Source organism: Nestor notabilis, unplaced genomic scaffold (genome assembly GCF_000696875.1).
Source record: "Nestor notabilis isolate BGI_N333 unplaced genomic scaffold, ASM69687v1 scaffold5879, whole genome shotgun sequence".
NCBI classification, from domain to species: Eukaryota; Metazoa; Chordata; class Aves; order Psittaciformes; family Psittacidae; genus Nestor; species Nestor notabilis.
In genome coordinates this window covers 4,049-19,508 of record NW_009942242.1, presented here as the reverse complement: position 1 = coordinate 19,508, position 15,460 = coordinate 4,049, and the positions used below count along the sequence as shown (strand labels likewise).

General features: G+C 43.1%; 1 protein-coding gene across 1 annotated transcript in view; it reads right to left on the bottom strand.

Moving 5' to 3' along the window:
• MAPKBP1 (mitogen-activated protein kinase binding protein 1) overlaps window positions 1–15,460 on the bottom strand; it is a gene marked incomplete at its 5' end in the record, with an annotated part of 33,111 nt that overhangs the window by 15,672 nt on the left and 1,979 nt on the right. Inside the window, 9 exons of the mRNA XM_010021286.1 lie at window positions 5,258–5,383; window positions 8,681–8,744; window positions 9,303–9,414; window positions 11,107–11,182; window positions 12,261–12,382; window positions 12,817–12,887; window positions 14,280–14,405; window positions 14,777–14,868; window positions 14,980–15,164. Coding sequence (XP_010019588.1) covers window positions 5,258–5,383; window positions 8,681–8,744; window positions 9,303–9,414; window positions 11,107–11,182; window positions 12,261–12,382; window positions 12,817–12,887; window positions 14,280–14,405; window positions 14,777–14,868; window positions 14,980–15,164 — 974 coding nt within the window. The remainder of the gene's footprint in view (window positions 1–5,257; window positions 5,384–8,680; window positions 8,745–9,302; window positions 9,415–11,106; window positions 11,183–12,260; window positions 12,383–12,816; window positions 12,888–14,279; window positions 14,406–14,776; window positions 14,869–14,979; window positions 15,165–15,460) is intronic.

Below are 15,460 nucleotides of genomic sequence, written 5' to 3'. Positions count from 1 at the left end.
TTATTAGGAGTGGCTGAGCAGTCACTACCCAACCCTTTCACATGAGCTTTGAGGTGTTCTGCCAAAAAGAGTGAAACTGACTGCAGTCTGCAGGAAAACAATTTCATGTTGGCTCTCTTGATCTACTTTGGACATTTGAGTTTGTCATCCTCTTCATCTTTCCTACTGTCTCCTCGTGTGTCCATCTTGTCACTCTCAGGTCCTTGTGCCTAAGCAGGGGAATCCCAACAAAGTCCAAGCATCACAGTACATTTGAAGTTATGCCATGTTTCATCCTATGAGGTATATTAATCATGTTTATATATGGTAGGAAATATTACCTTTGTATCAGTATAACTTTGATAGCATCCTTCTGCTTGTATTTATCACTATGATGGTGGTAAGACACTGGCACAGGTTGCCCAGAGAAACTGTGGCTGCCCCATCCCTGGCAGTGTTCTAGGCCAGGTTGGACACAGGGGCTTGGAGCAACCTGCTCTAGTGGAAGGTGTCTCTGCCCATGGCAGGGGGTTGGAACTAGGTGAGCTTTGAGGTTCCTTCCAACACAAACCATTCTGTGATTCTATGATGATTCTATGGTTGTTTGAGGAGCTTACGGAGGAAGAAGGGTTAGGTTATTAGACATTTTAATAGACATCTAACTGGTTGAATGCCTCACTATGATGAGATGACATGGCAAGGCAAGGTTATGTGTTTACTAAACTCCTGCAAGCACTGTCATTGGTGTAAACAGAGAAGGGAAGATTGCTATCAATGTAGTTCATGTTACAAATAGAAAGATGGCCTCTGTACATCTTATGACTGACAAAATTAGTAAGGGAGGCGGGGAGTAAGTATGTTCCAATATCCTCAAAGGAGCTGAGTACGAGAATGTAAAACATATTTTGGGTGTTTTCATACCTCACAGCAAGTGCCAAACAAATCATGAAGTCACATGTGTCTGGTATAAATGTAAGGTTTTCCTGCATTACCCCAGCAAAAATTCATGCTCCCCTTCCACACCCTCCTTTTTACAACTCAAACATGCTTTTCAAACTCAGTCCTCTGACTTGAAGGGAGATAGATGAATGAGGTTTGCAAAAGGACCTTGGGCTCACTGACTTGCAACTGAGATACTCCTGAAAATGAAACCTAGGTTAGCAAGGTCTTGAGTGTTTTAACTGCTGTGCTTGCCCAAGTCGATCCCTCAAGTCGGACTTCATTACTCTCTCCTTTCTTCCACTATGTACTTTGGGTTTTCTTCTAAGCCCCTCTGTTGCACACATCTCCTTGACACTCGTCCTCAGTTCCTGTTCACACTTACATGGAAGTCAGTCAGAATAATGTAGGATGAGGTTTCAAGCACGGAGGCTGCTTCCAAGTTTGCACCACAAGAGACCACTTTGAAAGTGAAGGGTAAGAGTTCTGTGTTTTGCTGAGTTCTAGCTGAGAGTGGGTTCAACCAACCCTAACAAAGCATCATTATATCAGAGTGAATGCTTCAGAGTAGCTATTCCAGAATAGCATGTACAGACATGTCCAACTCTCATGATACATGTGACTGACTCAGAGCAAGGATTTTAACGCTCTTGTCTTTGTCCTTTTCTGAGGAACTATCCCATTTTAATACTAGGCCTGGATGAGCAGAGACAGTTGCACTTCAGCTCACAGTTTCTGAAGGGTTTTCCAGAACAGGGTCAATTGCAAGGAAGGACTTTCAGTTAGAAAGTCTTCAGGACACGTACACAGACTTTAGAAGTGCCACATGCCTTTATGGAGTTCTTGTATAAAAGTATATGATATTAAGTATTATGTATTCTTCTGCATGTCCTCAATTCAACTCTTCCTTCTTCTCTTAAAAACAAAACAGACAAGAATGGCAACTATCCATTTAAAGAGGTATGTGGTCAGCGTTCCGCATTCCCACTCTGATCTTGTGCTACATAAACCCTCAGGTTTAGTGGCATGTTTATGGAACTGTAACATCCTAAGTGGCAGGGATCACTAGCAGATTGCTCCCCCTCTTCCCCACAAATGCCTAAGGCTTTAAAAACAAACTCACCTTCTCTTCCCCACAGAAAGATCACAGTGCTGCTGATTTGAGTTTCCCTGGTGCTACAATTGCAGTAGTTCAGCACAGACTCAGGCACCACTTCTGGTCCAGCACCAAAAGCCCGCCCCATTCTGAGCCCTGGAAACCATGTAGCTTTCCTGGACTGGCCCAAAGCCTCACTGAGAATTTGATAAGGAGCTCTTCTTTCCAAATATATCTGACAGCACATAGTGCTTCTTCAGCATACATGTATGTTTTAGACAATTTAATCTGGATAACATTTCCATTTCCTGCTATTTATATTAGAACTTCAATGAAAGTCAAAGAAAAAGTGACTTTTAAAAGCAAAATTAAATGCTCAGCTCAAACATGACTCTAAGCCCTGCAAACATTCCACAGGACAATCAATTTAAAATGTCCCTTCCAAAAATTTGAGACAAGCTTTTCTAAACAATAAAGGCATATTTGGATCAAAATCAAAACCCTATTGAAAAGCCTTTACACGGTTCCTTCTCTGAAAATACAAATGTCTCAAAACCAAAATGTACTAGCAGTATCAGCTGAGTTCAAGTTCTATTATCCCAAACAACCAAAGCTCCTCATGTTCAGCAGATGAGAGAAAAGGACACATCTGATTATCGCAAGTAGAGGCTCTTGGGGGTACTATGGAGAACTGTCAGTCATACAGGTCAGATTAGTTCCAAAATAACCCAATGTCCCATAAAGGCAAGTCAGAGAAATCCTTCAGAGGAGAAACTTTAGTCTCTTGAAGTTTCTGGAGGGACTGAGAAGGCTGGGTCTCTTCAGTTTGGAGAGAAGGTTAGATGAAGAGAGGTTATGTTTAAGGTTTACAAAACCACGGAGACTACAGGTAGCTGAATGCAGAAAGACAGTTTACCAAAGCTCACAATATTCAGAAGCAGTGAGCTTAACAAAACCAGGAGAGTAGTTTAACAGAGACAAAAAAGTCCTTCTTTCCACAGAGAGGAGCCAACTCCAGGAACTTGTCACCAAAAGAGGTTGCAGAGGCAGACAATATTATAAAGCTCAAAAAGGATCTATACAAATTCAGCAGACAATGGGTCCATGACTAAATCCTAAAGGAAACAGGTAGAGATGCACCTCCTAAAATCCCTGATACAACAACTGAGCATGAGGCAAATGGACCACATAGGTTCATATAGCAAAGCTCACAGCATCTCACTAAATACCATCTTACATTGCCAATGTCACAGGCAGAATACTGGGCTTCTTGAAGCACTGGTTTTACCCAGAAAGATGCCTTCTTTGTGTTTACCCCCAGATGTTATTCACCTGGGCCAATCCCTGCCCCATCAGTCACAGCTGGACTGAATTGGAAATCTTCAGCTCCCCACTGCCTCCTCGACTCAGTTTTATTTCCAGTATTGCTTAGATTATACATCCTGTCATACACTCACAATATACATCTAGCAGAATGCATTACTTCCCCACCAAGTTCTAGCAATGCTGTTCTAGAGAAAACCTAGTAGAACAAATGACATCTCACCAAGCAGAGAGCATTCCAATACTACTGTGAGTCCTTTTGAGAGAACAGTTTTACACCACAAGATACAACCCAACTCTCCACTGCAACCTAACACAGACTTTGGAAACACAACCAGAACTGGTACAGGACATCTAGAAGACCAAGCTTACACAGGTTCACTAGTTTTCCTTCTCCCACCTCAATAATGCTGATCCAATAGGCGCTTCCTCCATCTTCAATCCCAATCCAAAATGCTCTGGAGTTATGTCTTTGCTGATCTCCACTGACCACAGCGGTTGATCAAAACTGAAAACAAGCTTTCAAAGCTCACCAGACAAGGAGATTCCAGGCTTGCAAAGAGGTTACCAAACGAGTTTAATAAAGTTCTGGGCTTGGCGTGGCACTAACACCGCCCTTCAGCAAGCGTCTGTGACGGAAACAAGTATCACCTAATGTGGAAAGAGGACTGAGATTATGTCACAGGCTGAGCCTCAGTAGGTTAAGGCTGCAGCTGCTGGAATAATGGAGAGTCTGCTATAAAAAGCACATTGCTTGACAGCTCCAGAATTTTGGCTAGGAAAAAAGGTCTCCTGAGTTCTCCCAGCATCATTACCACAAGCACTCATTAGACAAGACTCGTTTGAAGAATGAGCAGATCAAGGCTTTCCCTAAAGAAACTATGCAGACAGACTTGTTTCAACATCACTTGCTCGCAAAGGGAGTGGAAAGGTCCTTGTGATACTCAACACAACCATCAGTGTGGTAAGCCCTCCATTGCTTTGCCACTTTTACATTCAGAACTCAATTTGTAGTCGTTTGCAGGAGGAAAATCGTGGGACATAGCATCAAATAAAACTGTGTTTATCCTTTTTTCTCCACTTTGATCCCGTATCAGCTCAGTCAGGACTCTCTCCTGCATTGCTTACAGTCAAATTAGTCTCAGCTACTTACTATGTACAGAGAAACCAAATACATTACACTAACAATCCATAATCCCGTGTCACTCTTGTTCTGTTTAAAAAAGGGTCTGTGTTTAAACACCACTCTTTAAAGAAAGGTCACCAGATAAATTTAGATCTATTCAGTTTGTAGGCTGTGGCAGTTTGCTTTTAGATACGTTGCTTACCAGCAAAAATAATATGATTTAGCTGCCAAAAGCTTTTACCATGGAAATGGATTTTTATATTTATTTTTTTTATTACAATTATTTTTAGGTGACCTTTTTCAAAGCCTCCAGAAAATAGTTAACAAAGAAACAGCACAATTGAAAGGATTTTTCCAGAATCATGTTGACATGGCAAACTCATGCGGCTCAAACTCATACGTCCGTACAGCAGAAAACAGCCTTTAAACTACATTCAGGCTAGATCCAGAGAACTTTATTCATGAAGGAGCACAGCTTCCCTGGTGGGATGCTGTGTATCAGCCTCAGCATTGCTAGGTAAACTGCTTATTAAAGTTTCTGACCACATCATTAAACTAAATTAAGACACAAGGAGCATTGCATACACATTTCAATCAGTGAAGCAACACTAAGTCTGTCTGGAAGATCCAAAGTGGGGCACAAAACCCACGGCAAATCCAACAGAAAAACAAGAGAACTTCTGGAAAACACTATCAGTGAAGACAGCAGAGACCTTACAGCTGAACCCCAGAGCCACACTTTTCACATTCAACCCTACAAAGCCAGCCACCTCCTCTCGGTTTGCTCTGCTCACCTCATGAGTCCAGCAGTCTTGTGCGGAGGAGACTTTTCTGCCTGCTTCCCTCTCTGTTTCATGTCAGACAGTCGCTGCCGCATGTTGATGGTCATCTCTGAGCTCAGACGCCAGATGAAGATACAGCTGAAAGAGGGAAAGGTGAGGCTGAGGTCAAGTGCCAGTTCAGTTTATTGCTATTATCAATTTCCACTGCAGAGGCCAACAAGAGCCCTTCTGTCTGTGGTGGGAAGAGACACGCACAGAAACTCAATCCCATCACAAGCCTTATGACAAAAGAGTAAAACCTGCCTGGCAAAGACTCCCTGTGGGCGAGAGCAACTGCAGAGATACTTGTACAGGCTCATCTCTGATCCTGCACCTTTATTTGACTATCTGACCAGCTGCTGAAGGAAATGCCATAACAAGTCCCTCCATGGTCAGGAGGATAAGCAGAGTCTACAGATGTCCTCTAACAGTGGCTAAGCTGCAGCCTCCAACTGCAACTACCCCCACAGGCAACCCTCTCATGCCCATCATCCCATGGTGTCTCTGTGGTGTAATCACAGCTAAGCTGATGTGGCAGTACTTCTCGCAGTCAGGGTGCTCCTAATATTTTACATGGACTTCCTCCAGGAAACTTCTAAGGAATATGATTGAATTTGGTCAGTGGATTCAAAAGTGTTTGAGAGCGGGAAACAAACAGTGTGATCTCACTGGTTTCATTTTCTTCAGAAATCTGGCTAAAGAAAAACATTCCTCATCACATTAGAGAATACATATTGTATCTCATCTTCAGCTGCTGGAAAGTGAAATGACAAGCATGTCCTTTGAAATTTAACCTCAGTGCTAACTAATTCTTTTCATCTCACCCATCTTTCCTGTCTAGCTGGGTATACTTACACTGATGCAGCAACAGAGATGGTGCTTTTGCTATCACTTATCATAGAATAGTTCGGGCTGGAAGGGACCTCAAAGCTCATCTAGTTCCAAAGCCCCTGCCATGGGCAGGGACACCTTTCTCTAGACCACGTTGGCCTTGGACACTGCCAGGTATGGGGCAGACACAGCTTCTCTGGGCACCCTGTGCCAGCGTCTCACTACTCTTACAGTAAACAATTTTTTCCTGATATCTAATCTAAATCTCCCCTCTGTCAGTTTAAAGCCATTCCCCCCTGCCCTGTCACTACATACCATTGTAAAAAGTCCCTTTCCAGCTTCCTTATAGGCCCCTTTTAGGCACTGGAAGGCTGCTATAAGGTCTTGGCTGAGCAACCCCAACTCAGCCTATCTCCATAGCAGAGGTGCTCCAACTCCCTGATCATCTTCATGACCTCCTCTATACTCGCTCTAACAGCTCCACATCCCTCTTGTGTTGGGGACCCCAGAGCTGGATGCAGGACTGTAGGTGGGGGCTCATGAGAGCAGAGTAGAGGGGGAGAATCACCTGCACCATACTTTGGAATCCAAAGAGGATTTAATCCAGTTCTTCAAGACCCATCAGTGCCACCTTACTTGTGAATACTCCAATTCACAAAGGAGTTTTCAAGGCGGGGCTTTCCCTTCTTCCTTGCTAGGCTGTGAAAATTCATTTGCTCTGCCTGTTTGAACAGTGACCATGAACTCTGGTCTCCCTGGCCTGAAGCAAATGCCAGAACAGCAGGATCCTGAATACCTGCATCTCCTACACTTTTTTCCTCTCATGAAAAGACATTTTAAAAGGTTTTTATTTCCAAACCACAGAAGAAGAAAACAGAAAGCTCACTTCAGTCTGTGGAGATTTTAATGAAAAAGTAGTTTCCCTTCTTGCCCCCTTTGTGACAAAGCTCAGGAGCATCATCCCAGCTACTGAAATCACGCACAGACACTTCCCACCAACAATGGACATGCTGACATCCTCCTGTCCCAGCTTTTGAGCCAGGAGGAAGCGGTGAGGCATTGCATGTGGGAGCTATGGCAAGCTGGGGTAGCCAGCTGCTTCCCCTCAAGCAGCAGCTCTCCCAAACATAACATCAACCTTAATCTGCTGATGAGAAAATACTGAAAAGCAGGAAACAAAATTCAGAAAGCAAATCTGGCTTATTCATTTATCCCACCCCCACAGCCATCAAATCTACAGATAAGCAGCAAACAGCAGGAACTTGTAAATACATCAGCATTCAACACAAAGCTCTAAAGCACACTCCCAACCTACTTCTTTTGCTGCTGTTTTATTTCTCCCTTGCAGTACTTTTCTCACATGGGTCTCCCAGTCCTTATACCCTTCCTCAATTCTTTCTATTCTCAGTTTGACTCTTTGCACATGCTGCTGCATGTGAACGGACTATTCTCCCTGTTCTCCTCTGAAAAACATGCTTTCTCATCAACTTACAGTGAAGTTCTTCATGAATCCTTGCCTTACTTCCACCTCCTCCACAGACTTAGTGAAGAAAATGACCCTTTTGCTCATAGAAATGGTCAACAAGGGTATATTGCACCAAATCACAAGCACCACTGGGACCTCAAACCTTCCATGTTTCTAGAATTTATCAGAAATCCACAAGAAAAGGCCTCTCTCCTCTGCAACTTTTCCCCTAATCTGTTCATACACATGAAAGGTAAAGAAAGAGGAAAATTAAGTTCTTTTTACTGAAAGACAGGAACAACCAACTGATGTGATTTAAGGTGATCTATTGTATGTTCTGTAACAACCCACCCTCTAAAATGCTTTTTCCAGTTCAGTTGTGTTTTATTATTAGAAAAAGAAAGAAAGAGACAACCTGGGTTGCTCTGACCTTGAAGTAGCATTTCATGAACCAGGTTTCTCAAAGGGAAAAAATTACTCACTTCAGCTGATGCCAGTAGTGGGTCCACTCACCTCTACAATCACCATATTAAGGTATATCATCATATTATGGATCAGCAGAAAACTCAGCTTGGGGGTGCTGATGTAGTGACCTGAATCAGGGGTCAGCCCCACCACAGCTCACTTGGGGAGTAGGGAAGAGGACCATATGGACAAGAGCAAAGAGTGGGACAGGCCTCTCCCTTTTGCTGCTAGACAGGCTCATTCACCTGGTGAAACCTCACCAACAGGAGCACTGCTAGAAAGTTTTGGCACCATCAGTTAGAATGTCATAAGCTGCCTTACATCACTGTCCTGAAGGCAGGTAAGGAAACACGCCACATCCCTGTCTCCTTGCAGGGAACAGTACCCATGCTCAGAAAACCACAGGGGAAGTACTTCACATGGGCATCTTATTCCAAGAAGGGATAATATAAGCTCTGTGAGCTTTGCCAATGGCAGGCATTTAGGATTCAGAAAGCTCTGAGGTTTATTTGGAATTCAAGAAACATCCCTTATTTTAAATAAATAAATAAATATTCTACTTTCCTTCAGGACACACGTTAAATCTAGTGTGAGACGGCATGAGCTGATAGCACAAACAAGCAAACCCCTCTTACCTGTCACCAGAAACAGAGATCAGATGCTTGCAGTCATTACTGAATTTCATCCCGGTTACAATCTCTGTGTAGAATAAAGCACAAGGAAAAAAACTTCCCTGAATTATTGCAATGGACAGAAGGGATCATCAGCCAAATAGCCTACCTGTGCTTAGCAACTCAAATTCTGATTAAAGCCAAAAACGTCACAGATCAATATGCCCCAATTAACATAACCACTTACAGAATGTAGGCTTGAAATGGAAAGGGTATCCCACAGTAAAATATTACAGAATAACAGAATAGCCCCTGCACAACAGGACCCGAGGGTAGATCATAACGAAACTTAATGTACACTGAAAAAACACAGACTACCTTATAGGCTATTAGAAAAATTGTATAAACAAATACATGGCCTGACAGGCGTGTGTGGGCTTGTGTTTTGCAATGCAAAATGCAGTCTGGAAAGGTTGAAACAGCAATGAAATAAGCTATTATAACTTCTTCCAACTGTGACCAGCTCCAAAATACCCACCGCATAAACTCTGGTGGGGAGGAACCTTCAGAAAACTTTGATTAGTATCAGACCCTACTATACAGTCATCAGCAGAAAAATGCATTTCAGGAAGTTTCTGTGCCTTACCTGAATGTCCGTACATGGTTGCAACACACTCGCCAGAATAGAAATCAAAGATGGAGAGGTTCTTGTCAGAACAGCTGGTTGCAATGTAAAGACCAGAAGGATCTGTTTGCACCTGGGTTAGAAGATGAGAAGCACAAAGATCTGGTGAAAAAGTGCCTTCAAACTGCATGAATATGGTCCAGAATACCCAAGACAGTTGTAGTAGTTAACAGAGTAAGAGGCAAGGAGCTTCCACAGGACTCCAATCAAATATGAGGCTATCCAGCATCCCAGGACAAATCTCCAACCTGACTAAGCTGTACAAACTAATCTCCAATGTAATCAGAAACTAAAGGCACTTACATTAAATGCCTTCATGATTGTGAAGGCACCACCACCAATGGACAGGCTTATCCTCTCTCTCCTACCTCCTTTTAATCACCAGGGTCATGTTTTCTTCTAAACAAAACCCCCACGCACATGCCAAGACACACACAACCCCAAAAATAATCAGAGCTGACAGAGTTAAGTGAAATATTAAAAGATTCCAATCTTCAGGAGAGAAACCAAAAGAGAACTCAACACTGCAGAGAAATTGTCTTCTCCAACATCTGCAATTCCTTTTTTGGCGTTGGTTTTGCTTTCGGGTTGGTTTTTTGAGGGGTTTTTATTGTTTATTTTCTGTTTGGTTGTTTTGGGTTTTTTTTCATACGCATCCATTTGTGGCTTTATCTTGGATAAATATAAAACCCCTTCCAAATGCCTCTCTAGGGCTAAAGCAGCACCACAAAGCAAATACAGCTGCTGTCACCAAATGTCCTGCATTGTCCTTTGTAGAACTTCAATGAACTGAGAGTGAAAATGTCTGGGTTTTGAGGGAGACATGGTATTTAATTGATAACTTTTTGTTGGCTGTGTTTATTTTGGTGCTGTATCTTCTGCTTCCAATGTCACTGTTTGGATTCTACTTGTAAAATTGCAATACGGTCTCAGAACAACAAGCCAAGAAAGTTTAAACTCCAGAGACAATCATAATACCTTGGTTACACAATTGTCCAAAGAAATGAACAAAGCAACATTTAAAAGTAATTGAGATTCCCCAGTTGAGCTACACATGAAAAAACCCAAAACAGAACATAAAGGATAAACAAAAAATCCAGCTCCCAGCAAGATTTCATGATATGTTGGCTGAGAAACATAACCAAGTATCTCAGCAAGTACCAGCAATAAAAGTGCAGCATCAGTTTCTCATTTTCACTACTATGGCTTATAAAAAAAATCTGTAGGAATTATAAAAGGCAAAGACAGAACTTAATTTTTCTCTGTAAAACAGAAGAGGCAACACTGAATAAAGCTGTTCACCTTCCTCTCTCTTTTTACCTTTTTATCAACAGGCAGCTCCACCTTAAAAGTCCTAATAAAAATAGCCAGGAAAGCCATAATGAACTCTCTGGAGCAGAAAGTAAAGGATTAAAGTAAATGGACTAAATCACCTCCTGACAGATATTGGTGCAGTTCTACTTGCTTTTACAGCACGGGCCTGTGCCTCACTTCAGAAACAACAGGTAAGTTATACATCAACTTCAGCATTCCTTGACTCTTTTCCTGCTTTAGCCTAATGGAACACAAATACACTACCAGCCCTTAAGGCTGGAGGTAGAAGGAAGTGGCAGCAGCAGGATAACGGACAAAGCATGGAGCAAGCAACAACCACCACTGAAAAAAAGTTACTGTGTTCGGATTTGTGTTTCATTTTCCAAGCCCTGAGCTGCACTTGGAAGAGCTGGAAAAAAGGAAAAGCGAAGAAAGAAAGAAAACCACTTACTTTGATGAGGGTGCCATCTTCACCTTGGGATCCCTTATAAAGCTTCTTCTGCTTCCCACTGCTTATATTGAAAACCCTGAGGGGGATGACATAAACCAACATGGCTCATTTTGCCCACGTACTGCTCTGAGGCTCTTGCCACCGGGATGCTCTTCTCCTTCTGTTCCTCATTCCATATGAGATAGAGGGAATAGGGCCAAGCCACAGGAAGTGGAGAAATGATCTCCATGAACTATAACCACCAGTCATTTAAATAGTTCAAGAAATCTTGGAAGTAATGTAGAGGCCCAAGATTGCATGATGTGATATCAAGCAGATTAATCTGAATTAAAATTGAGGCTTGATTCTCAAACAGATAATAAAAAACAAGTATAGCACCATGGCACTGAAGAAGAGATCAAATGGGAGGGAGAAAACCCTGCCATGCCTTTTAATGGCTAATGATGATGTAGCAGGAATAGCTCCTAATAAGCTTCAGTTAGTCCTCCCTGCTATAAAAATGCCTGTGGCTCCTTCATATTAAAGGAAAAGGTTAGGAGAGCAAGACCCTTTATTTACTTTAGAATACAAAACCAAATTACATTTGGTAGTGATATTTAGCTATGACCAAAACTCTTGGCATCTCACCCAGACACAACAGGATTTGATACACAAATACAGAAAGTCTCCTGTGCCTTGAAGGCAGAAGCAGACAAATTGGAGAAATGGGTAAAAAGGGAGCAAACAATGGATTCCACCTGGCTGAAGATAGTCACACTTAGCTGAGTTTTAGGTTCCTACAGCCTCAGAATGTTCCACAGGACCTCGCAGCTTCTCACTAGGCACAACTTTAAAAGCAAAAATGACCACAGCATAGAAGTTCTTGCCCCACAGCTCAAGGATGTGCCAAGGAAGGCACACTTGCTCTCCCAGTAGAAAGACTTCGCTCTTCAAAGCAACCCAGTGAGAAGACAAGGGTCCCATAGGCATCTGCATATACCCACAGGTTTTTATCAGCGAGGGGATAGGCAGAGTTCAACCCCACAGAATGTGAGGTAAGGCCTCAGATCTGCCTGAAAATGCTGTGTCAAAGAGGAATAATGATGGAGATGGGGCCACCTTGGCCAACTCATTTATGACTGCAAAGATATATTCAAGACAAGTAGCAAACTAACCTGATGTTACGATCTTGGCATCCAATAGCTGCGTATTTCCAGCTGGGGTCCACATCCATGTCATACAGAGTGGTCTTCCTAACAATGTGATGTGTTCGGGTAAACTGAACCCCTTCTCCTGTCTAAGCATATGGATAAAGACTGTGTCAAAATCAAGTAGTTAACCCATTATCAAAAACTCCTAATACAGGTCTCACACAGCCAGCACAAACCAACTATTCCCACATTAACCAGGTCTGCTGGGAGCAGCTGGGACTGGAGGCACAATGAACTCCTCCCTCGAGCCCTTACTCTTTCACCACTCCTCACAATAGCCCTGGCAGTGAAATAAAAGCAGATATCCTAACAGCTCTCTGCTTTGCATCTTGCTGAGAGAGGTCAGGCTTGGAGCAGCTTCATGCTTCACAGAACTAGTTCTCTGAATGTGATCTCTTGAATTGAGTCAGTGGGAGACACTGAGGCTGAATAGCAACAAGCTCATACAGAAACTCTGATATCATCCTTTAAAGCAGTTCCTTTGTGGAGAGATTATTAAAAAAAGCTGTAATAAGGTTACCTTCTGGGCAGTGCGGAAATAGATGCTCTTGTCTGCCCCACAGCTTATCATTCGCACCTTCCCATCATTGGCTGCAACAAAAAGGCAGGAGCCCATTAAAAGATAAACACAGATAGAAGGTGGAGAACATATTTTAATTTATACCATTTATTCCAGTCCTGATTAGCTTAGACTGACTCCTGCCTAAGCAGCAGGATGCTGCAGCAAAACAGACGCCCCCTTCTCAGGGACAGCATTAATGCTCAGTGTGCTTGAGGCCTTAATACAGAGGCTTTACACAACATATTAGGATGTAATTCTCCCTCAACAGCAATGCCCATGTGCTTATTCTCTGTGTGCCACAGCACCCTGTTGCAGTGTGACAAGTTCACACTCATATGAGCTGAAGTTGGGCAATAGGCACTTTTCAGTCCTCGAAGTCAGTCGCATGTTTCTTGCTGCCCAGGCTTACTGCAGAGTCAGGCTCCCCTCAGCACAGTTTAGTAACCAATCTGCTTCTTCAGTAAAGCAATACCTGATAAATCTGCGTGTAGTGAAAATCTCTGTGTAGCAAAAATGGCAGTAGCATTGCAGCCACACCTGTAGCTGGCCACATACCCTACTGGTCCGAATCCTGACCCTCACTCATGGGCTCAGTGTCCTGATTTCAACTTGAACCTGCCTTGCTGCTATGGGCTTAGCAGGCGCTGAACTGTAGCTGAGCCAGCTCACTGCCTCCAGACTGATCCTGACCTTCAATTGCTGACCTGTCTTACCCCTATGGATTTATCTGGTGATCTGGACTGCTGGCTGGATCTAGTTACTGTCACTGGACTTGATCTGTTCCACCTCATTCAGGTACTGGGGGACTTTGCCATTGCCGGTGAGGCCACTAACATTGACTGCCTTCCTGTGACCCTTGGCTACTGGCTTCCTCTGGAAGAGCAGCCAACCCTTCGTGTTCCCTGACAATACACCACACTGATGTCTGACCATGAGTAGTAACTGAGTGCTGGGGATGCAGCGTGCTCCATTACCAGGAATGCGAAGTCTTACACTGGTTTGTAATGACAAATTTACTTGTGAATAGTTAAATCCAGAAGATGTTTGTGGGTTTGGGGATTTTTTGGGGAGGAGGACTGTTCCACAGTTCTCCTCATTAAGAACAGCATGTAGCCATCTGACAACAGTTAAAGGGAGTAAATCATTACAGAAAAGAGCTTTCCAAAGAAATGCTGAGGACTTCAGTCACAAGAGGTTTTGTGAATGAAGAGGAAGAGGAGGAGAAGAAAGCAAAAGAGAGAAGATGACAGGTATAGTTAAATATCACCTTCTGTTAGGATATTGCAGCTACAGAAGATGACAAAAAAGCAGCTTCAGCCCTGGCCTAACTGAGTGTTCGAAGAGTTAAAATTACTTTACAGCCACAATGGGACAACAGCAGTGCTCAAATCCAGCTTTGGAGGGAAGCCATGATTCTCTACCTGCAAACTTGACAGCAGTGATGGAAGAAGAATGCTCATCCAGGGTCTGCTGCAGACTGTAGTCCTTTCCAGCATCCAAGACATGAATCAGCCTATCCCGACTGGCTGAGGCTAAGAGCTTTAAGCCTGTCAGAGAGTTAAAAAGAGTGCAAGACCATTACTAAAAAGTCATATGCTCTTCCAGTCACTATTTTAAAACAGCTTCTCAAATAATCTTAAGGACAAAACATTGTACTGTGGATAACTGCGTGGATGGACACAAAGGAACGCCCCTGGATTTCACACTATGATAACAGGCAGAACAAGTTTCAACCTCAACCTACAATATTCCAAGGAAAAGTATGAGAAAGAAGCCTTTTTCAATGTCAGGCTCTATTGGCCCAAGGCTACAAAAGCCTGCTCTGAAATCCAGTAGTTCTAACATACCATGGCTGGACATTCTGATTCACTCAACACTATGTTCATATGCAAAAAGGAAGAAACTCAATTGCTTTTACCTGTGTCAGGTTTGGAGTACTCCAGACATAGGATCTCAGAGTCATGGGCTTCCACCTTCAGCATTTCCCTCAGAGACTGCAACTCATATATCCTAAGACACAACATGGCTGGTTTCAGTATGTTTAATGAAATTAGCAAGATCTGGTTTTGATTCTCATGCCTGCCCAGCCCACGGTCTGCACAAGAAGCTCCTTGGGATTACCTGAGAGTGCCTATCCTGTCCCCCGAGGCCAGGTGCTCCCCACTGGGACTCACACAGACGGTGCGTATCCCCACCTTCGTATCCATCACTTGTGCATCAGCTTTGTCTGCACTTCCTTCTGAGTTGTAATCCGTGTCCAGAAGTACCTGAGTGTTGTCATCTACATAGATGATTTTCATCAAGTCCTGGGGATACAATACACCCAGAAATATTAACTAGTGACAAAACATTAAAGTGAAGGACCTACCTTAGAAACTGGGCTCCTGGCCAACATATACACTTCATTTACAGTAATGCTGTACTTGGTGGGATCTTTTGGCTAAGAGCAAGGACTCAGCACCTTCATACTGTAGGATGAAAGTTTCACAACTGTGTCTCACAATCACCTTTTGCAAACAATTCCCCTTCAAGCTAGAAGCTAACAGCATCTCCCATACAACAGACAAGCTCTGGGATTAATGATTACAATGTAGTAGGGGAC